Genomic DNA, 22,338 nt, shown 5'->3' with positions numbered 1-22,338 from the left:
ACTTTTTTTTTTTTTTTTTTGTGTGTTGTGTATTGCTGTTGGCCCTACTGGCCTTCACAGCGTCACCTGTCTTTCGGGCGAGAACTAATGTCCCCTGCCCTGAGGTTGAGCGCGGGGCTCTAAATTAAAACTAAATTAAAACTAAAGTTCGTCCTGAGGGCGTCTCCTATGAGATCGCACCTCGGCTCAGAACGAAATCGGAGGGGGACAAACCGTTACTAAGCGTTCTGCCGTATTTATGTGATTCCACTCGGTCCTGTTTGAGAAGAGGGTAGTTCTTGTAAGACTTGTTTATAATTTTGATTAATCTATACTTCTATACTATATTATATATTTGAAAGTAACTCTGTCTGTCTGTCTGTCGCTTTTTCACGACCAAACCGTTGTACCGATTTTGATGAAATTTGGTATGAAGCAAACTGGAACTCCAAGGACGGACATACGCTAATTTCTTTGCCTGACACATGACAGCTTACACCCTAAAACGCGTACGGAGCTGCGTTTGGCTACTAGTATGCTATACATTGATTTATGTTCTACAATTGTGTGTGCTTGTTTTATTTCCTTCGTCTATCTAAATAATTTAATCTACGTTGATTTATTGAAATTTCATTACGTACTTTTTCCCTTCCCTTTTTTTAGTCAACCGCAGTATAATATAGTATAAAGTTTTTTTATTACATAAATAAGGTACTTGCTTATTAATACCACCTTAAAAATTCTGCGATAACGCCACACTAAACGATATTTGTTTAATATTGCTATTATAACCTAACCTTACCTAAAACGCTTCGTTCCTGTAATATTGGCAAAAATAAACACTAATTAAAATTAGGTTGTTTATCAATAATTTTGAAACTAAGCCCTTCAATGCCATGGATTATATACCCTTCGCGACTTCAGTTTCTTAAAGAGCACTCTAAGTAAGACGTACAAGATAATTTTGAGCCAGAGTTATCAGAGTCAATTTTGGGTCCATTTTGAATTTATGAATCTAAGCTTTCTAGCAAAATAAACCACAACAAACATATTGTTGTAATCAATAATCAAACCTTCGCCGTTTCCTTTGTTTTCCCAAAATCGCTCATCATGCTGTCCAAGATATGATATGCACTAGTGTACTCCGATCACCATTATATACCTATTCTCATCAGATACTCTACCGCTAAACAGCAGTACTTCGTATTATTGTCCTTTTTAAAGGATTAGTGAGCCAGTTTAACTACAAGCACAAACGACATAACATCTTAGTTCCCTAATTGGTATTGTATATGGAATATGGAATTGGTAAAGCACTACTACTATTTCTTACAGCGCCTTTGGTGTGGTGACCATTTACCAACAAATGGCCCATTAATTTATCCGCATACTTATACCATTAAAATACCCAAAATTTTCAGTTTATATCGGAACGGTGATGATGAACGTACTCCGTTCTATGTTCGGGGTATGTAGCAGTTCCACTGAGAAGGGGGAAGTACATGATATGATCAAGAAGATCTTCGGCAATGAACTGGTGATGAAAGACAACACGGACAAACATACCCAGTAAGACATTAAGAATATAAATAATCGATAAAAAACATTAAAGAAGTTTTATATGTGTACTCATATACAAACCGAGATGTCCCAATGGTTAGAATGAGAATTGCTGATTGTTTACTGATTTAAATTCAGGCTATAGCTCGTCTTGTGAAGGGAAACATCGTAAGGCAATCTGCATATTTCAACAAAATTCTGCCACATGGGTATACATCAACCGTCATTGGAGCAGTGCGGTGGTAAAGCTAACCTAACCTAACCAAACCTTCTTCTCTAAAAGAAAGAAGGTCTTAGCCAAGCAGTAGGAAATTTACAGGCTATTACCACATTCAATACCCACATACATTTGAATGAAAATGCTCTGGGAAATTAAATTATCAATATAAATCTAACTTATAAACACGATTTCAACCCAAACATTTACACTTATGTATGGTCTATTTCATTAAAATTTAACTGGAAAAATGGAAGTAACAGACAAAAAGTATTGTACAATTCAATACATAAATGACGGAGTTCTGAGGTACCAAAATAAAAAGCACTGTAACCGTATTCAGTTGTGAAGTAGATTACGTCCTAAAAGTATCAAAATTAGCTAAAATAGCACGAACTGCAACGTCACTTTGTAACTTATCTAAATCAATATCTATACTTAATATTATAAATGCGAGTAACTCTGTATATCCACCTAATACTTTTTCACGTCCTTTGGACACAAGTAAAATCATCGCCTATATTTTGACACCAAAAATCCCCTGAAGCCTCGAAAGACGACAAATCTTTACACGCGAATAGGGATCCGGGCGAAATCTACTCGTTCATTTCATATTTTAAGCCTTTAGATTATGACAAGTCAGTATTATAAAGCCCGTTCTTGTAATTTATAACGTTAAAATATATTCCTAATTCTATTTCGAACTTCGAATACTCGTCACAAAAGTTAATCTCAGCTGATTCCTACCTGAGGATAATTCTACTAATTTATATCGGTTGCGCAATCGCAATCTCAACTAGATGGATTGGGATAAAATGACACTGTAGATTTGACTTTATGTAACCCTCTCCGCCTGTAAGATATCACACATGTAACAGATAACTACAACAACAACAACAACAACAATAGCCTGTAAATTCCCACTGCTGAGGTAAAGGCCTCCTCTCCCTTTGAGGAGAAGGTTTGGAACATATTCCACTACGTTGTTCCAATGCGGGTTGGTGAAATACACATGTGACAGAATTGCTATTTGAATGTTCTGAATGTGAGATGATTTATAAACACAAATTAAGCACATGAATCAGCGGCAATTGCCTTGGTTATAACCTGCAATCATCGGTTTAGATGCACGTGTTCTTACCACTGGGCCATCTGGAATCAAAGAGCTAAAATTGAAATTATTGTCCGGTTGGAAGAGTAGCTGTCAGAAATTTTGCCAAATAGGCATTGGCAATATTTATTACAGCGCCAATATTTTCCCAATCATATTAGCAAAATTGATAGTAGAATTAGTCTCCAGCTCGCTTACACGATAGTTCCAATATTTTTCTTTCAGAAGAAGCAAATATGTGAACTATATAAGTGAAAATCTTTCCAAAATATTGGATGCAAAGGTAAACAGTTACAAGATTAAATCGACTAAGAAACAACACAACATAAACGTTACAACGGAGGTAAGGATTTATTCAATATTTATATAACAAAGCTGTAATGGTGTGCGTACATTAAATATTTAAGTTTGCAATGAGCAAGTATTGGGTTGGGTATTCGCAAAAGTTTTACAAAGGAAAATTTCAAGGAATATCATAAGAGTCTTTAATGTTAGTCCACCTTTTCTTCCATATTTCATCAGCTAATAAAGAAATCTATTAATATTATAGCTCTACTTTTGCTTGATTTTATCTTACTGTATGTTGGTTTTTTCGAAGGTGATTAATGTTTAACACCAATTAGAAAGCTTTTCACTTGAAAACTATTATATTAATGTGTTAATAAAATTCTACGAAACCATCGTTGCATAAATGAACTCGCAATAGGCAGATGTTTTATTTAGTTAAAAGATATAACGACCGTGGTCCAGTAGTGTGTACACCGATTTTCAATAGCTACTTACATTGGGATCAGACTAATGTATGTGATGTTGTACAATATTTCTATTTCTTTTCAGACAGCAGAATCAAATGACGAGAGACCGGGCAGGGTTGGACCCAAACTAGTAGTCTTTGATGCGTCTACTGGTAAGCAGTTCGCCCAGGCTTTACACATACACATTTTGATTCACACGGGTGAATAGCTCATAATAGAATGTCTACATACAACGTACACAGCTTTTACATTCTGCTTAAGACCCTATTTATATTAAATGCACCATGTATCTAGGGTACTTAATTGGATGAGGATTAATGCTGTATTGCTTGAAATAGATTCTCAAATAAGCCATTTAAGAAGCAATTTGAAATCGTAAATAAGGCATTACTTCTTACAAAAAATGATTACTATAGGCTATTCCTAAGAAATAGATACATACCATCGTGATTTTTTTGTAGATCTTTTTAAATAATACAATACTGTAGTACATTTTGATCTATCTTGTAGGATTCAAACAGCTTTTGCAATGTAAGCGCAAAATAAAATGACATAATATTAGAAATTTCTAAGATTAAAATATTTTCATATTGAATTTTACGATCCTACTCGTCTCCAGGAACAGGTAGACTGGTCCTAGTTGGAGATGAACGTGTCAGTATACAAGGCTTGTCGAGTTTCGCGACAATAAGGGCTACTGCCTGCGTCTTCTCCGGGAAGTGGATGTACGAAGTACAACTCGGCACCAAGGGAATTATGCAGGTAAGCTGGTATAGCTGGTTCAGACAATGGAAGTACATAACTTTCCAAAAGAACACGGGTCGAAAAGTGAAAAAAAGATTCAGACCTTCCATACAAAATTGAGCAGTTTTCTATGGAAGGGTAATTTTTTTTTTTTTATATATGTATATAATATAAACTAAACTTTATATAATATTTATAAGTTAATAATGATTTTCTGTAATCGACATTTGTAACAGTTACTACGTGCTATGAAAGCAAGTGCAAGTAAATCGACGTGTCAAAATGACGAATATATTAGGTCATATGATATTACAAGTTGTTACGTTTGTGTAAAGATCGTATTCACGTAAGAATTAAATATTGATAATTTGGGATAGCGTATAGTACGACACAACTTAGATGTCGCATCGGCAAAATTCGTAAAACCGATCATATTTCTCTGATGCGTGAATCTATAGCGACGAATAGCGTCGAATGGCGCGATAGGGAGCTATTTCTATTGGTTGGTAAATCGGCAGTAATCAGTTTTATTTTCATTCCATTGCATTTTCCGATGCTACATCTAATTTGTGTCTTACTATACTTAATTCGGATGTGATCGGTTTTGTGAATTTTGCCGATGCTACATCTGAGTTGTGTCGTACTACACCTTCTAAGTATTTCATCAAAGAGCATACGTCAAAAAGGCAGCCCAATAATACGCAGAGCGCGGTTTGATTATATGCATTTCGGTACGAAATACTTCACAGCTAATTGGTTAAAAGGGCGCCTAATTGGATTTAAGTGAAGCGTACTGTTCGATTCCTGCCTCTGACGTTAATGGATGTGTGTCCGTGCGTTACTTGATTTCATGGTTGACTCATCGGCCAATTGTCTAGTTCGTACGATGAACATTCAAATAAAGAATGTTTTTATTTTGTCTTTATTTGCAATAGACAAGTTAAAGGAACAATTCTGAACAGAAATCGCTTTTTTTTAAATCTTGTTTAATGTTGCAAGCAAATGATGATGAAAGAACATATGTCAAAATAATTTTCGGCAAAGATAAATTTATTTAGCAAGTTCTTTTGAATATTTAAGCGACACTTCAAATGTTACTATGTTTGTTTGTTTATTTGTTACACTTTTACGTCTTAACTATTCCTATTATCGTGTAATTTTGCATACAAGTTGTCAATGGTAGAAAAAAAATCTTCTCGCATTTGTAGGCACTAGTAATTCATTCAATGTTGTTTACAAGTATAAAAACAGTTCACTTTGAACGTTATTTATAACAGTTGATAAGTTGATGGTAACTATTTCAATAAATAAAATTAAAATAATACCCAGGTAGGAACATGAAAATCAATGGCGCTTGTTCCGAATTTACCACAATTCTTGATTAAAGTTCATCACGACGTGCTCGACGGTGAAGGAAAACATCTGCATGTGCCTAAATTCATAGAAATAGTGCCACATGTGTATTCCACCAACCTGCAATCGGAACAGTGTGGTGGAATATGTCCCAAACCTTCTCCAGGCTGTTGTTGTTGTTGTAGCTTTGACACCAGAAAATGCCACAATGCCGCCTAGAATTGATATTTGCCACATTTTTATTCATCAAAAACAAATCGTAGATTGGTTGGTGCACATCATCTTGTACGTTCTCAATGGACACAGGAGTGGGAGATACTGCTCATTCATACGCTTATGACGGTGGAAGAGTAAGGAAGTGGAATGTTGCCACTTCGCAATACGGTCAGTCTTGGCTGCCAGGGGACGTTATTGGATCATGCATAGATTTGGACAAGGGCACCTTAGAATATTACAGGTAATCTTTGAACAACATACATTTACACTGACTTGGCAGTTAAATGCATATTTTTTATATATAATAGGTTAACTAGCTGGCAAATGACTGGCATAGACATTGGTGTTATAACAATGCAAATTTTTTTGGACCTAAGATGTGTTGCCTTTCTTAGTGCCTCTATACTGGCTCACTCATCCTGCAATAAAAAACATAAATAATACCAAGTTTGTATTTTTGATAGTAAGATCTGAATTATCTGAGGTCAAAGTTCAGTTACTATAATAATTAACAATAGTATGTAATGGAGTTTTGAATACATTGTTATCTAAAAAAAGTGTAAATCGAATTAAGTTTCCTTTTTTACAGAAACGGTGTATCTCTGGGTTTGGCCTTCGATAAAGTCGCCCATGGTTCTGGTCTGGCGTACTTCCCGGCGGTTTCACTGGCCATGCAGGAACATCTTTATGCTAATTTTGGACACGTACCATTTATGTTAATATCCTTATAGTTTGTGCCCGATTATTATTATCAAGAAATTCCTTTTGATTCCTCATAGTCGAATTATTAACGAGGCATCATGCATAAGTTAGCTACTGTAATTTCAGTAGTTCGAGATGGCCAAAATAATATTATCGTTTTACAATGATGCTTCAATCTCTCTTATCTTTTGTTACAATGCCACGCTATCGTCCAATTGTTTTCTAATGACAGCTCAATCATATTTAAAATAAGAAATAGTGTTACATGCTAGTATTAAATGCTATGCCATATAAAATAATATTAATTACAGTTTTACAAATTATTGATCAATTAATTACAATGTTAATAGTATATAATAAAGTAAATTCAATAGCCCCTGTTATATTCATAATATGCAATAGTAATGTGATATAAATTATGATATTGAATCATATGTCATAACACCGTATTGAAGGCGAAGGTTACTCTCGTAACACTACTTACCTGTAGCCTACTAATAGGCTAGGAAAAACAGACAAATTATAGGTTTGAGAGTAATATTTTTGTGAAATGCATTAAATACATTTCCTGTACGAAAAGAATTCTTTGTCGCTTGTGATAGATTTTTTATGGGTCAACGTCTGCTCTCCTTATTAGAAAGATTGGAGATTATCTTATCACGCTTTTGATCCAACATGCAATGGATACACATGGTGGATGTTCATTTGACACTATAAGTCTCGCAAGGGTATTTACAAGTTAAACTCATAAAAATTATAGAGTGCCAGCTTTGTTTGTGATGAGTGATCAAAATCTAAATAAAGATATTCTTTATTCAAATAGACTTACAAGAGCACCCTAAAATCATCGTTTTACACTGTTAAATTATATGTAGGTATATGATTATTATTTTTCTTATTGCCTCTAGCCCGCGATTCCGATTGCATAATAGAGAGAACAGCTGTTACATATCCTATGACCTCTTCTGTATCCCTGACAACGTGTATCTGAATTATAAAGATGTGAAAGCATAAAACAAATAAACTTCCTTTTCCATTTATATTATTAGGAATTTACGATATTTTTCTATATTTTCAATAGATATTTTCTCTTGAACAGCTTCCCAATTGAGGGATTTGCTCCACTTCAAGCTCCTCCAATTCGAGAGTGCATACGCGCCACTCTTTTATTTAAATCACTGGATGCTTTACTAGACGAACTCAATAGGCTCTCCAATCTCAAGCCACCAGTAACAGCTAAGATTAGTAAAGTAAGGATTCAAGTATTCATGATAATATATTCTAAAGTAGAAACAAACTCAACAACAGCCTGTAAATTTCCCACTGCCGGGCTATGGCCTCCTCTCCAGAAATATGTTCCAAACCTATCGGCAGAAATTCCGTGAAATTAGACTCATGCAGGTTTCCTTTCGATGTTTCACCGCCGAGCACAAGATGATTTATAAACACAAATTAAGCACATGAATATTCAGTGCCTGGATTTGAACCCGCAATCATCGGTCAAGATGCTCGCGTTCTAACCACTGGGCCATCTCGGCTCACCACGCTTATGATCCAATGCAAAGTTAAGTGTAAACAAAATCAACGTCTAATATTGCCATTCATCTATAGATTCGTATCCTTAGATTACTGATATGTCTATATAGATTCACACTACAAAAGAATTAGTACAAACGGCCTAACTTTATTGTGTAAGCGTACGTGAAAACTGCGCTTTACACTTCATTACTTTTAACTGGTGTGCGTGTACTTGGCCAAACTTACCACAAAAAAAATTTTCGAGTCGTACTCAGCTTTGACAGTCTATCAAGACTTATATAAAGTCTAAGTTTGTGAACTTTAATTTAAAAACTAAATATATTTTTATTAAATATATGTTTCCCTAATCAAAATCCATAACATTTAAGTATACATGAATATATATAAAGTTTTAAGTGATGTTTTAATATATTGTGATTCAGGCGAAATCTGACTCGTCGAAGGCAGAAGTTGAAGTGGCTCTTCGCATCCATAGCTCGAACTCCATATACAGCCCTCGATCCTCACCGCACAGCATGGTAGATGCACAGAGCACGGAAGTCAAGAAGATGTCGAAAAGAGTTAAGATAGTCCCTTATTTTAAAAATTAAGTATTAAGTAGAATAGAATAGAATAGAATACTGTTTATTCGGGAACACACACATTTACAAATTAAAGAAATACAAAAGATAAAAAAAAAATAGTAACAAATTTTAACAGGAAAAACAATAAAAACAAATGTAACATGCAAGTATTAAATAAAAATATACCTACAACAATAAAGAGAAAAAGAAAAAAACATGACTATAAAAAAAAACTAATAATAAAAAAATTAATAACGAGAATTAATGCTTCTATCTTTAATGTTACAATGTCCCCGAAAAGGAATGTCCCTCAGTTATTGTTGGAGTTTTACTCCAAAACTGGTTTTCAGTGACATCCATTTCTACTTTTTTTTATTTATTTTTTCTCTACGGTAGTAAAAAAATAAGGGAAGAAAATCTTCAAAAGTAAATATAATATTTATATTTATATATACATAATTATAAAAAAGTACCTCGCTTTAAGTAGAAATCATTTTAATTAAAAACATGATCTCATATCCAATAATAAGCTATTTAAAAGCAAAAGATTCAGTGAGTTTGCAATGGCCAAAACAGCAATAACATCTAAAAATTAACCAATAAAATAATACTTAGTTTAATTGCGTTCTTAAAAGATCTTTTAAATGTAAAGTTACAGTTTGGAAAGTAAATTTGATTAAAAAACGAAACGTCTTGGAACTTTTAGTAGGTGTTTTTTTTCCTTCTATTTTTTCGTAGCTTCCTATTTTTTCTTGATAGTTTTACAACAACAACAGCCTGTAAATTACCCTCAGCTTGGTGGCCTAGTCTTGCTGCTTTCTTTGGGGAGAAGGTTTGGATTAATTACACCATGCTAATCTAATGCGGGTTGGTGGAATGGACATGTGGCAGAATTTCTATGAAAATAGACATATGCAGTTTTCCTCGCAATGTTTTCCTTCATTGCCGAAGACGAGATAAATTAAAAACCCAAATTAAGCTCATGAATATTTAGTGACGCTTGTCTGGGTTTGAACCCGCGAAGCAAATATTTATAAATTGTTGCATTAAATATTTATAACATTGTTGTTTTAATTTGACTAACAAATAACGAAAAATCTTTATTGATTGTTCCTTAAATCTATAAAATCTTTCTTTGTGCAAACAGGCGTTTTTAATGTCACTTGCACGTCTCATAGTGGCAGAGATGGGGTCAGTACTGCGCGTGACATACGTGGTCGTATCAGAACTGCTACCGAGGTTCAGAGGAACGCTTGGTCTGAAGAACCGAGCGTTGAGTGTCGACCAAAGTGCTGTTGAATTCTACGTCAAGGCCAAGGATGATAATTTTGTAAGAACATCTATGTGTATATTTGAACCTGTATTTCAACCACAAGAGAACAAAAGCCAAAAAACAGCATTCATCATTGGGTAGTATTATGAACAAAGATATATTTGACAGCTGGGGTCGTTGATCTGAGTCGATGTCTTCACCATAAGACATAATGTGTGGGCGTAATCTGGGTACGAATTAATATTAACAGTTCTGTAATCACTCAAACGATTAACATTTAAACACTTTTAATCACAATAATAACGCCGAGTCAGAAAGTTCCTAGACGTGTTGTACGTACGGCGGCTGGCGCTGAAGTGTGATGTTGCCGACTCGCACCGACCGATGTAGACTCCGTCGAAGCGTTATATAGTACTGAAAACGCTTGCGGCTTGTCAAATCAACTCCCGTATTGTTGACATCTCCGACAAATTTATCTAGGACACTTAGTAATCTCGATAAAGCTGAGCTATTACCAATTACAAGGAGTATGTTAATCTAAGGTTCTGTTTAGCCGCATTTCTTCTTCGGAAAAAGCTATGCGTTATTTATTTCACTAGTGATTCACTTCGGTGATATAGGATCTCTTGTTGATTATAATATTAAACTAACTTGACCTTTATGCCGGTAATAATAAGACCTAATAATGTTTGTTGTGTTTTTAGAACGGACTCGCTCAAAAGTTCTTAGCTCAGCCTCAGCCTCGTCTTTGTTCTCTTTTGGATTTACTCTGGACGTTTCTCGAAGAAGCAGCCCTGTGTGACGTGTTAGAACATTGTGTCGTGAGGGAGTGTCTGCTATACGATCTTGTGTCGCCGGTATGTTTTTTTTTCTTTTTTTGATAACTACATTCATTCGTACAATTTTTCTAGCCAGTTACAAAAGTATCATAATTTACTTTATATAGATTTACACCATACGTACTTATAAACATCATCATCATCCTCCTGTCCTTACCCCAATACTCGGGGTCGACGCAGCATGTCTTCTTCCATACTTCCCTGTCTGACGTCATCTCATAAGTAACATTCTTTCCAGCCAAATCACCTTTCACACAATCCATCCTTCGTTTCATTGATTGTCCCCTATCTCTATATTCAGTTCTAGCATGTACTTACAAACAACCTGCGTAAACCTTTTAAAACAATTGAAATCGGTTAATTTTTGGGTGTGCCAAATATTTTGGACATATTGGTGTGTTCCAACTTACAGGTCATTTTTGGAATGGAAGATACAAAGATCGAATTGAATCGAATTTCACATTCTCTATTTAAATAGTCCAAGATTTTTAGATATCCGCTCTGCATAAAATCCTTCTACGTGATTTTTCGATTGGATTATGTCGGAGGGTGCCCCCCAAGTATAAAACCGAGTTTCTGTCGCCCGAAACCGCGAGCGTTAGCCGCCATCTTGGAAAAAAGTTTTTTTGCATATATCTCGGAAACGGTAAGTTTTAAGTTAAAAACCGAAGGAATCTTTTTTGTAGAGAACAAAATTTCCTTTTTCATATCAAACTTTTCCTCCTATTGTTGATATTTTCTGATATATTTAAGTAAATATCGGAGGGTGCCCCCCTCCGACATAATCCAATCGAAAAATCACGTAGAAGGATTTTATGCAGAGCAGACCGATTTTTGGTGCTAAAATTCCTGTACTAAAATGTGTGACGTCATAATTATAAATGTTCTTGTTAGGTTAGCTTAGAGATTCTACCAAGTTTAAAATACTTGAAATACTCTTTATAGGACATGAACTTCACGCAGCAGATAGAAGGTCTATACGTACTCTGTGGTCTGATGCAACATCGAGATACGAGACACCATCTCGTCAAATATGTGTTCTTCAATAAGATCACGTTAGTACAACTCATTGTTGATTTTCTTGGAAGATATAAAACAACAATGGCTATAAAAAAGATACCTCGGTATTCGGACAGCTTTATCGTCAATTAATTAGCTCCGTTGACATTGTTTGCGAAATTGATGGCAGTATTACGTAGAAGTAAACTCGTATAACTTATGAAGTTAGTGTGATTATGAAGTAATATTGTAGTCATATTATTAATTCATAGAAAAATAAGGACATTTTAATAGAAATAGACACGGACACAAAAAAATATGTATAAATCATTACATAGTATAAAACAAAGTATGTTTGCTTATCTGTCTACCATTATGTGTTCTTATATAAAAATCTAGAAAATGAAAGTCCCATATGGTATACGTTTATCCCTTAGGGATAACCATCAATAACCATTTGTCAACTTTTAATTTTTACGAAAATTATTAATTTTCAAAGCAATTTTAATCAAAATATCATTAATCTTTATCCAATCCAGTTCTTTAAATATATTGTGTTTTAACATATATAAATATGGTACTTTACAGTATGTAATTTAATGATTATTTTTGAAGATATTATGAATTTAAAAGGCAGAGACATAGCGGTTTGTATACAGTAAAAGTTATCGGCTACAACATCGTTTGCGTTTTAAATATTGCTCGTCAGATAATCGCCATAAACAGTCTTAAAAGGCATTTTACCTTTCTTCGAATTTAAAGTTATTTTTTTAAAGTATAGGTTGACAGACGAGCATATGGGCCATCTGATGGTAAGTGGTGTCCATCATCAATATACAATGACGCTGTAAGAAATATTAACTATTCCTTACATCGTCAATGTGCCACCAACCTTGGGAACTAAGATGTCATGTCCCTTGTGCCTGTAGTTATACTGGCTCACTCACCCTTCAAATCGGAACACAACAATACTGACTACTGTTATTTGGCGGTAGAATAACTGGATGAGCGGGTAGTACCGACCCAGACGGGCTTGCACAAAGCCCTACCACCAAGTAAAAAAGACCTTAAGAGAACAACTGACAGACAGACCGATTAACTTTGGCATTTATAGTGTTAGTCTAGATATGAAGCAAAGTTTTATAATCTCAATTGAAGTTTTAATAACTTAACAGATTTATCGTTTAGTTTAAGCGAGTTTCAAAGCTGTAAATGTTGCCATTTTTAGGGGCTATACCATTATATTTAGTTCCTAATTTATTTTCTTTAAGAAGTGGAGGTTAAACGGGAGACAAATAATAATCATTGTTTGTTTCGGTATTTTACTTGGCGTGTTCACATTATGACTTCTTAATACTAACTGAATACAGACTGAATATTTAATGATTACTCTATACACATTTCGTATTGCATGCACTTTTATAGGCACATTTTGTCAAGTAGCATTTGTTACATACATTATACACTACACACACTACTACAATTATTGTGTCCCTACACAATTCTTTCTCAAAAAAAATGTTCCTGTAACTGTGTAAGTCAGCACGACTTTTCTACCTTTTATCTGAGCGACAAAGTTGGCTGCAATATACAAAGATGAATTGAACTTGCCGCTTTCAAAGCGATGTGTGATCGGCAGTGTAAAAATAAGCTCGTTAGAGTTTCCTGAAATGATACCACTAAAATTATTTTCATTGAAAAATAAATAGTTGAAACAGGTATTTAAAATGGTACATTTTTTTGCCAAGTTTACGAGAACAAGACATTCGTAGATAATGTCGAAATATCGAGCTCAATCAATAAAAAAAATCGTGGTAAAAATTTATATTTTGTAATAATCGAGTTTGAATTAAAATAATTCAGTGTTACGCGAGCTTGCGTTCGGTGTGCACGCGCTTATTCCGTTCCAACTATACATTCGTTTTTAATACCTTTTTTACATCTACCCACATATGTAAAAAATGGAAGATAACATATGTGAAGAAGATAATTCATTTAATTTGAGTGATAAAAGTGATTCTGAGATTATAAAAGAATGTGAACGCACGTTATTAAATATGAGAGAATGTGAAGGTGGTCAGACTAAGGCGGTGGAAAAAAGAAAAGAGCGAGAAGAAGATTACAATAGCGATGATGGTTTTATTACTGTCACAAGAAGGAAACCGAAACGCTTTGTAAGGAGTGACTCTGCCAATATTAATAATGTGTCAAACGACATGACATCGGATAAGGTTGAAAATGTACATGAAATTTGTGTGACTTCTTTGAGCGAATTACCCAAACAAATGGCTATGGCTAGACTGCTAAGAAGTGAAAACATTACGGGTATTGAGAAAATAAAGTACAGGTCACCATATAAAATTTTTATTAGATTTATGTCAGAACAAGATGCGGAGAATTTATTGAAGTGTAAGAAGTTTAAAGAATTGGATTATCGGTGTCAAAAAACTTTGGAGAAAAGAATTTCATATGGGCTTATTAAAGGAGTGGACCTAGACATGAATGAAAAAGAGTTGTTTGAGATTTTGGAATGTGAATATACGATTTTATCCGTCAAAAGGTTGAAACGCATGTCTGAACATGGAAAATGGACTGATAGTGAAAGTGTAAGAGTGTGTTTTAACAGTTCTTCTCTACCTCAATATGTTATAGCTTATGGTTGTAGAATGCAAGTATTTCCTTTTGTTTTCCCTGTAACCCAATGTTCAGGGTGTTGGAAGTTTGGACATATTTTAAAATTTTGTCCTATTAAAAAGATGTTATGTCCTAAATGTGGAAGTACGGCACATTCAAATTGCGAAATGACAAATTTAAAATGCCTCAACTGTAAAGGGCCACATTTTGTATTGGATAAAACCTGTCCATTATTCATTAAAGAAAAAGAGTTAAGATGGATAATGAGTAAAGAAAATATAACATACAAAAAAGCATTACAAGTCTTAGATAACACCAAACTATCTGAAAAAGATAAAAGATCTGAAATAAGTTTAAATAATGACTCACAAAACATTAACATAGTAACAAATGAAAAGTCTATTAATTCTGTTCCTTCTTATAGAAAAATAACTACTGCAGCTGATATACATGTGGATATTAGTCAGGACAGCAATGATTCAGAAGTAATAAAAACAGCTACATTAAGACAAACTAAAAAAGTTGCCACAAGAAAGAAGAAGTTAGTGAAGACTAAAGTAGATCAAAATAAAGAACAAGTCTCATCGATCAGAAATTTACGTGAAAATTCAGATACAGAAGAAAAATCAGAGAAGATTTTTGAATTAAAAAAGTTATTGAATAAAATTAAAACTATAGTTATTTCAAACACTAAAATAGAAGAGAAAATAGTTGGTGTAATTTTAGCTATTTTTGAAGAATGTAAACAATTTTTATATAAGATATTTTTAGGGGGAAAATGTTTTGAAGGTATTTTAAATCTACTTAATCATGGATAGTTTAAAAGAATTAAAAATTAATATTTTACAATGGAATGCCCAGAGTATACTGCCAAAACTTAGTTCTTTTGATGCACTTTTAATACATGAGAAAGTCCACATTGCATTAATTAGTGAAACATGGTTGAATTCTGATAAAGAGTTATTTATTAAAGATTATAATGTTTATCGAAAAGATAGGACTGATTCTTACGGGGGGGTCTCAATAATGGTACATAAGTCTGTTAAATGTACAGTTGAAAAGGTGAACATTTCCAACAGAGGCATTGAAGTACTATATGTAAAGCTTTATAATTGTAAAATTTTTGAAAATATAGTTTCAATTTATTGTCCTTCTTCAGTAAATACTAACAGGAACGATTGGGACGAATTGTTTTCGTGTTTTAGTAAAAAGACAGTTATAGCTGGTGACTTCAATGCACATCATAGTGATTGGTCGAATAAAACTGACAGTAGAGGAATACAGGTTAAAGATTCAGCACTTGAATATGGCTTCATTGCTCTCAATAACGGCTCGGCTACCCGTATTAAATTAGTAAACACTCAGCTACAACAATCTGCACCTGATATCACTTTTTTATCTTCTGATATAGCAATTAATTTTGATTGGAATGTGCTAAATGAAAATTTAGGGAGTGACCACCTTATGATCAAAATAACGCATTGTAGTTTAATGACTCGGTCATTTTTAGAAAAACGTAATTTTAAAAAGATTAATTGGGCAAGATATATAGTTTCTCTTCAGCAATCTTTTCTTGATCTTGATACAAGTACTTTTAGTAATGATATTCAGATGATGTATAACTTTTTCTTAGAACAAATTTTTAAAGCTATTAATGTAAGTGTCCCCTTAATTAAAATATGCACGGACCCAGAATCGCGGTTTAAGCCTCGCAGCTATTGGACTTCATTTTTATCGCTAGCAGTAGCTCAGCGAAGACTGGCTCTAAGTATTTTTCGACGCAATCCGACGCCTGATAATTTAGATAAATTGGAACAAAAGTCAGAGGAAGTTAAGTTGGCAATCGAGGCAGCTAAAATTAATAATCGTCATACATTTTGTGATTCTATTGGTGAAACCATGACGAGTACAGAAATGTGGCGTCGAATGGGTTGGATTAAAGGATTCAAAAGGAGTCGCATTACAGTACCTATGGATAAACAAGAAACTTTATTGAAATCTTTAACTCCTACTTCTGTAACGAATTGTAGTCCTAATTTCTTATCATCAAATACTCTTTTGGAGGCAGAATTTACACTAGAAGAATTTGAAAATTGTCTTAAGAAAAAAGACACATCTCCTGGAGAAGATAAAATAACTTATTCGATGTTATACAATCTACCACAGAATGGTAAAAAGTTCTTACTCCATATATTTAATTTAATTTTTACATCAGGTTGTGTCCCAGAGCAATGGCTTAAAATTCGAATACTATCAATCCCTAAAACTAGCTCTAACAGTAGCGATTTAAAACTGCGACCCATCTCGCTAATATCGTGTGTTTGCAAACTGTTTCACTCAATGATGGCGAAACGATTAGAATGGTCTCTTGAGAAAAGGCTCGTCTTTTCACCATATATGGTTGGGTTTAGAAAATGTTATTCCTGTTTAGATTCGTTATCACGACTGATAACTTATATTCAAATTGGTTTTGTCAAGAACATTCCAACATTAGCATGTTTTCTAGATATCGAAAATGCTTACAACAATATCCTCGTTGAAAACGTCCTCAAGAATATTGATGATTTAGGAGTGGGTAGCAAATTTTGTCAATATTTATGGAATTTTCTTTGCAATCGCCAGTTATTTATTGAATCCGAGGACGGAAAAAAGATTTCCCGCAATACTGATAGAGGTCTAGCTCAAGGAGATCCTCTGTCTCCTTTATTATTTAATATTGCTACCCACCAAATATGTCTTTCTGAGGAAGTATATATTGCTCAATACGCTGATGACTTTGTCTTGTATATAAGTGATAAAGATTTGCACAGGTGTGAATTAAAAATTCAATCAGCTCTAAATTCTGTTGTAATAAAACTGAATTCTTTGGGGTTGCAGGTTTCTAATAACAAAAGTTACTTTTGTTATTTTAGTAGAGGTGCAAGAAGAATTTTACCTTGTCTTAAAATTAACGGTGTTCCAATACCTTCATCAACTTGTATTAAGTATTTAGGGGTGTGGTTAGACCGAAGTTTGCGTTGGAAAATCCATATAGACGAAATTGTCAAAAAGTGCTCTAAGTTCCTCAACATTATTAAAATTTTGACAGGACCTAGCTGGGGAATTCATCCTAAGCATCTACGACGAATTTATTTATCTATTATTAGAAGTAAAATAGATTTTGCTAGTTTTTTGATAGGAAGCTCTTGTAATACAAACCTCTCTAAGCTTGATAAAATACAAAATCAGGCACTTCGTATTATAGGTGGATTTTTAAGAAGTACACCAATCCATGTTATGGAAAGCGAGATAAGTTTACCACCTTTACATGTCAGACGAATTTATTTAGCTCAAAAATTTGTTCTTAAGAGTTTTTCTTTTGCAAATAATGTCTCACTGGAAATATTACAATCAATTAGTACTCTGCAAAATAGTAAATACTGGTCAAATAAAAATAAGCCCCTCCTAATAAAAGCCTACGATGATGCTAAAACTTATCGCGTACATTCATCAGAGCCGTTGGAAATGTTCTCCCTACAATTTTGGATCTCTTCGATTGGAATTAAAAATGTTGTTAAAATCGATCTTGATGATGTTAAGGGTTCTAAAAATATGTATGAGATTAATTCTTTGAAACAGAATACTCTTTCGAGCTTAAACAAAATATATAGTGGCTGGCATAAAATTTTTACCGATGGATCTAGATCCAGTAATCTTTCGGGAGCTGCATATTATGACCCTAATTTAAATTGTGACGGTATTTTTAAAATACTGGAGAATGTTTCTATAATGACGTTGGAACTCATTGCAATTTCAGAAGCTTTGACACACGCCTTAATCAATGTTAATAACGATAAAATAGTTATATTATCTGATAGTAAGAGTGCCTTACAACACTTGGCTCGATGCGCCTCTGGGTGCAGAGGTGTACCGATAGCCTATGATGTCATTAACAAAATACATGATATTCTCGAACAGGGACGACAGCTGAAATTGCAATGGGTTCCGTCTCATATTGGGCTACGAGGTAACGAGGAGGCTGACAAACGAGCTAAAATCGCATGCATTCAAGGAAGGGTCTTTCGTATTCAACCTAGTTTTACAGAGATTTTATCAAAGTTTAAGGTCGCAAATTGGCGTTTGTGGCAGGAATATTTTGATCAACGGTCTAGAGACAAAGGCATTTGGTACAAAACGATCGTTTGTCAGCCTCCTCGAATACCTTGGTTTGAATTAATTAAAATAAATAGATTTTACACTACCATATTATGTAGACTTCGGTCAGGTCATTATCCATGTAAGCATTTCCTTTATCTTATGAAGATAAAATAGATGACATATATCATGTCCTAGTAGAATGTCATAAATATAAAAACGCCAGAGATATATTGATGAATAGTTTTAACTTAAATAAAATCAACGTCGGAATAATGCAAAGCGCCTTGACTGATCCCACGTCTGACGTGGCTAGAGCAATATGCAAGATGTTGTCTATTCATCAATAATTTTATTCTGGAAATTAATTACTTAAATATAAGTTGATGTGTATATAGCTTAAGTTATGATGGGTTTGACATGCCAGATGGATAAAAAACCCTTAACAATAAAGTAGAAAAAAAAAAAAAAAAAAAAAAATTAAAATAATTATTGTTTTTTTTTCTAAGGTTCGATAATTTCCTAAACATCAAATGCCCAGACGAGATAGTACTGCGTTCGATCATTCGGAAGCCTTGGTGGCAAAGGCCTATGTCGGTACAAGGAGAAACGGATCCACAAATTGCTGGTATGTCATTAATTCCATCGTAAAATATCTTAAGTGCTATGAAAGATGATAATGGGAAATAATTCCAATTAATTTGAATCCATGATATCCAAGATGGCCTATTATATTGCACACGTGTGTTTTACCCAATGGTCTGTGAAGTTATATTCAAATATGGGTTACTATTCTTAGTCCAGTGAGGGTAGGATTTGACTTACGAAATTTCAAAAAATGTTTAAATTTGGAACATTACTATACTCTGTAACGAAAGAACATTTAACTCAAAGGTGACTGACTGATTGACATTATGATCAATCAACACAGCCCAAACCACTCGACGGATCGGGCTGAAATTTGGCATGCAGTTAGTTGTTATAACGTAGGCATACGCTAAGAAAGGATTTTGATAAATTTCTCCCCTAAGGTGATAAAATAGGGGATGAAAATCTATATAATCCTTTTTAGAAATTCGACTGATTGAACTGAAATTAAAGATTGGAACTACTATGATCCCTCATTTTATCAACCAAAAAGAAAATGTATAAAATGAGTAGTCAGGCATCAAACTCGTTATCAGACATGAAGATATTCGAAATATAAGTCTAGTTGTTCACGTTCGTTATATCTTTCTTACGATATTCTTTTAAATATAACTTTTTTCGCTGTCATGTGTCCTAAGTTATACTCACGTCGTCAGTATGTACGACAAAAATCAAAAAATCCTAATTAAACTTTTTGACGCTTCGATATATATACATATAGGCTAATATTTTGTATAAAACATGACAAAACTCTAAAAAGCGAGCGAATCCACAGGCGACTACAAGTTGCTTCATAAAGTTGTAACCTAACCTAAATGTATTTGCAATGTTGTCGGTTGTACGTGAGAGTTTTCTTCAGTATTTTTTAGACGGATCGATGGATACACGTGGAGTTACGACGTTTGCATAAATAAACATCAATAAAATGCAAACGTAGACAAACAAAACTCTAGATCAATTACTTTAAGTGAATATACATAGATAGTTTATTTGTTTCTGATTAATTATGATTTATTTTGAAACAGATTCAGAAAATTTCAACTATAAATGAAGACTTATTCTCTTTATTTTAGTAATTATAAAAATGGAATGATAATGTAAGTGAGTTCGATGTATGAAAGGAGAACACACGTGTGGGAAGCGCAAAGATTAAAACCAAAACTTTTTTTAAATCTATCTTTTATACGTATTCGATACCAAAAAAGTATATTTTTTACTATTTGAGCCAAATTAACAGTCAGGACTGTGAGAATTTTTCAAACAGATTTTACAGTAGTAGTAGTAGAGACTTATATTGATATTTTTTTTTAGTAACCTTAAAAAAATAAAAATTAATAAAAAGTTATACGTAATTAACAATGATGGAATTCATAAAAATAACATAAGCCGTTTTATCGTCGTCTGAATGTAATCGTTTTGGAAAGATCAGATTTTCTTCCGAAAATTCCAATTTTAGTCGTAACATTTCCAGCTTACGTAACAGAAATTTTTATCCTTGTAGAAATTGCGGAGAAGGGCACGAGACCTTCCACGTTCACACCAACTGGGGCAGGTATATCTCGTAAACTGGATGAACATTAGTGTAGAGTAGAGGCCATTGAAATTTAAGTAAATATTGAGGATGGAAATAAAATTTTGTGATCCTTTTTCAAAATGTTCAACTAAAATTTAAAATAAGAATATCGTTAGAACTTGCTTTTCGAAATGTCGTTAAATTAGACAATCTTGGACAAATATTGTAAATCGAACAAGCATCACTAAATATTTATGGGTCTAATTTGTGTGTGATTATAATTCGTGATTGTCGGGGAACGAAAACGTCGTAGAGAAATCAGCTTTTTTCATTCACCGGAAATTCCACCATTCCGCATTGGAACAGCGTGGTATGGTAACCTCTCATTCTCCTCAAAGGAAGAGGAGGGATTAAGAGGAGGCCTAGTGTGATACTACCGTGATGGCCCAGTAGTAAAAACGCGTGCATCATAACCGATGATTGCGGATTGAAACCCAGGCAAGCACCACTGAATATTCATGTGCTTAATTTGTGCTCAAAAAACGATAACATATCTACTGTAATTTAAACGTGAGTAGTTCCACAAGGCAAGACAAGTTCAAAGCCTCCTAAGTAAAAATGAGATTCTTATTTTCATTAAGTAATGGTTTCTTGTGTAAAATGTAGATAATACATCCAAGTCACTCCCATCATATCGAGATGATTCAACATTAGAGGCTCAGTATAAAGAAGACTGTGAGAAAATAACAAAAGCCGTCGCACCTCTGGAGCGTATACAGGTAAATTTATTCAGAGCAATTTGCATAAAGTTCATCGTGGCTTATGTTTTAGGTTAAATTATTAAAATTATTCATATTTTCTAAGAACCTCATTGCCGATCGCACTTTGCGTATTATGTAAGCAGGTGAACCTTTTAAGTGGAAACGATAAATAAACCCAAAGGATAGCGAATTTTGTGACGAAAAAAATTTTTTAAACTAATTGTATTATTTATGTATATATGAATCCATTTTTCAGGCCTATAAATTCTGGTCTTTCAAAAAGAATGTATTTTAAGATCATTGTATCAGTAATTAGGATCAAATTCTGAAATACTTTTAGACGGCAAACTAAAAAAAATCCCATTTTTATCAAAGTCATTCATAATCATCCATCTTTACCTTTCTCAATTTTATTTGGGGTCGGCGCAGCATTTCTTCTCCTTCCATACTTCTGTGTCGAACGTCATCTCACAAGTAACATAATTTCCAACCATATCGATTTTCACACAATCCATCCATCGTTTCTTTGGTCGTCCTCTACCTCTACATCCATCACATCCATGCTAAATGTCTTAACAAACTCATTCATATTTAGATATTTTAAGGGAAATCAAATTGTTTAAGATTAGTCTCAATTTTTAGCACGAATCAAAAGCTACCATTTAAATATTCCTCTGAACACTTTCCTTGCAACTAACAATTAATTAAATTAAGCGGTTAAGCGCTATTTCAGTTTAGTTTTGACGCGACAGACATCTCTGCAGTTTACAGCAAATATTAATATTTAAAAATATTTCT

The 22,338-nt window shown here is 33.8% G+C and overlaps 1 protein-coding gene across 1 annotated transcript in view; it reads left to right on the top strand.

The window, feature by feature from the left end:
- Nucleotides 1-1,417: 1,417 nt before the first annotated feature.
- Nucleotides 1,418-22,338, top strand: part of LOC124540241 (E3 ubiquitin-protein ligase RNF123-like) — an 80,425-nt gene continuing 59,504 nt past the window's right edge. Inside the window, exons 1-14 of the mRNA XM_047117706.1 lie at nucleotides 1,418-1,548; nucleotides 3,093-3,210; nucleotides 3,705-3,774; nucleotides 4,242-4,384; nucleotides 5,983-6,176; nucleotides 6,525-6,650; nucleotides 7,737-7,887; nucleotides 8,599-8,736; nucleotides 9,887-10,069; nucleotides 10,717-10,869; nucleotides 11,797-11,906; nucleotides 19,128-19,246; nucleotides 20,768-20,818; nucleotides 21,446-21,558. Coding sequence (XP_046973662.1) covers nucleotides 1,418-1,548; nucleotides 3,093-3,210; nucleotides 3,705-3,774; nucleotides 4,242-4,384; nucleotides 5,983-6,176; nucleotides 6,525-6,650; nucleotides 7,737-7,887; nucleotides 8,599-8,736; nucleotides 9,887-10,069; nucleotides 10,717-10,869; nucleotides 11,797-11,906; nucleotides 19,128-19,246; nucleotides 20,768-20,818; nucleotides 21,446-21,558 — 1,800 coding nt within the window. The remainder of the gene's footprint in view (nucleotides 1,549-3,092; nucleotides 3,211-3,704; nucleotides 3,775-4,241; nucleotides 4,385-5,982; nucleotides 6,177-6,524; nucleotides 6,651-7,736; nucleotides 7,888-8,598; nucleotides 8,737-9,886; nucleotides 10,070-10,716; nucleotides 10,870-11,796; nucleotides 11,907-19,127; nucleotides 19,247-20,767; nucleotides 20,819-21,445; nucleotides 21,559-22,338) is intronic.

This window comes from Vanessa cardui, chromosome 24 (assembly GCF_905220365.1).
Source record: "Vanessa cardui chromosome 24, ilVanCard2.1, whole genome shotgun sequence".
NCBI lineage: Eukaryota > Metazoa > Arthropoda > Insecta > Lepidoptera > Nymphalidae > Vanessa > Vanessa cardui.
This window is presented reverse-complemented; position numbering and strand designations above follow the sequence as displayed.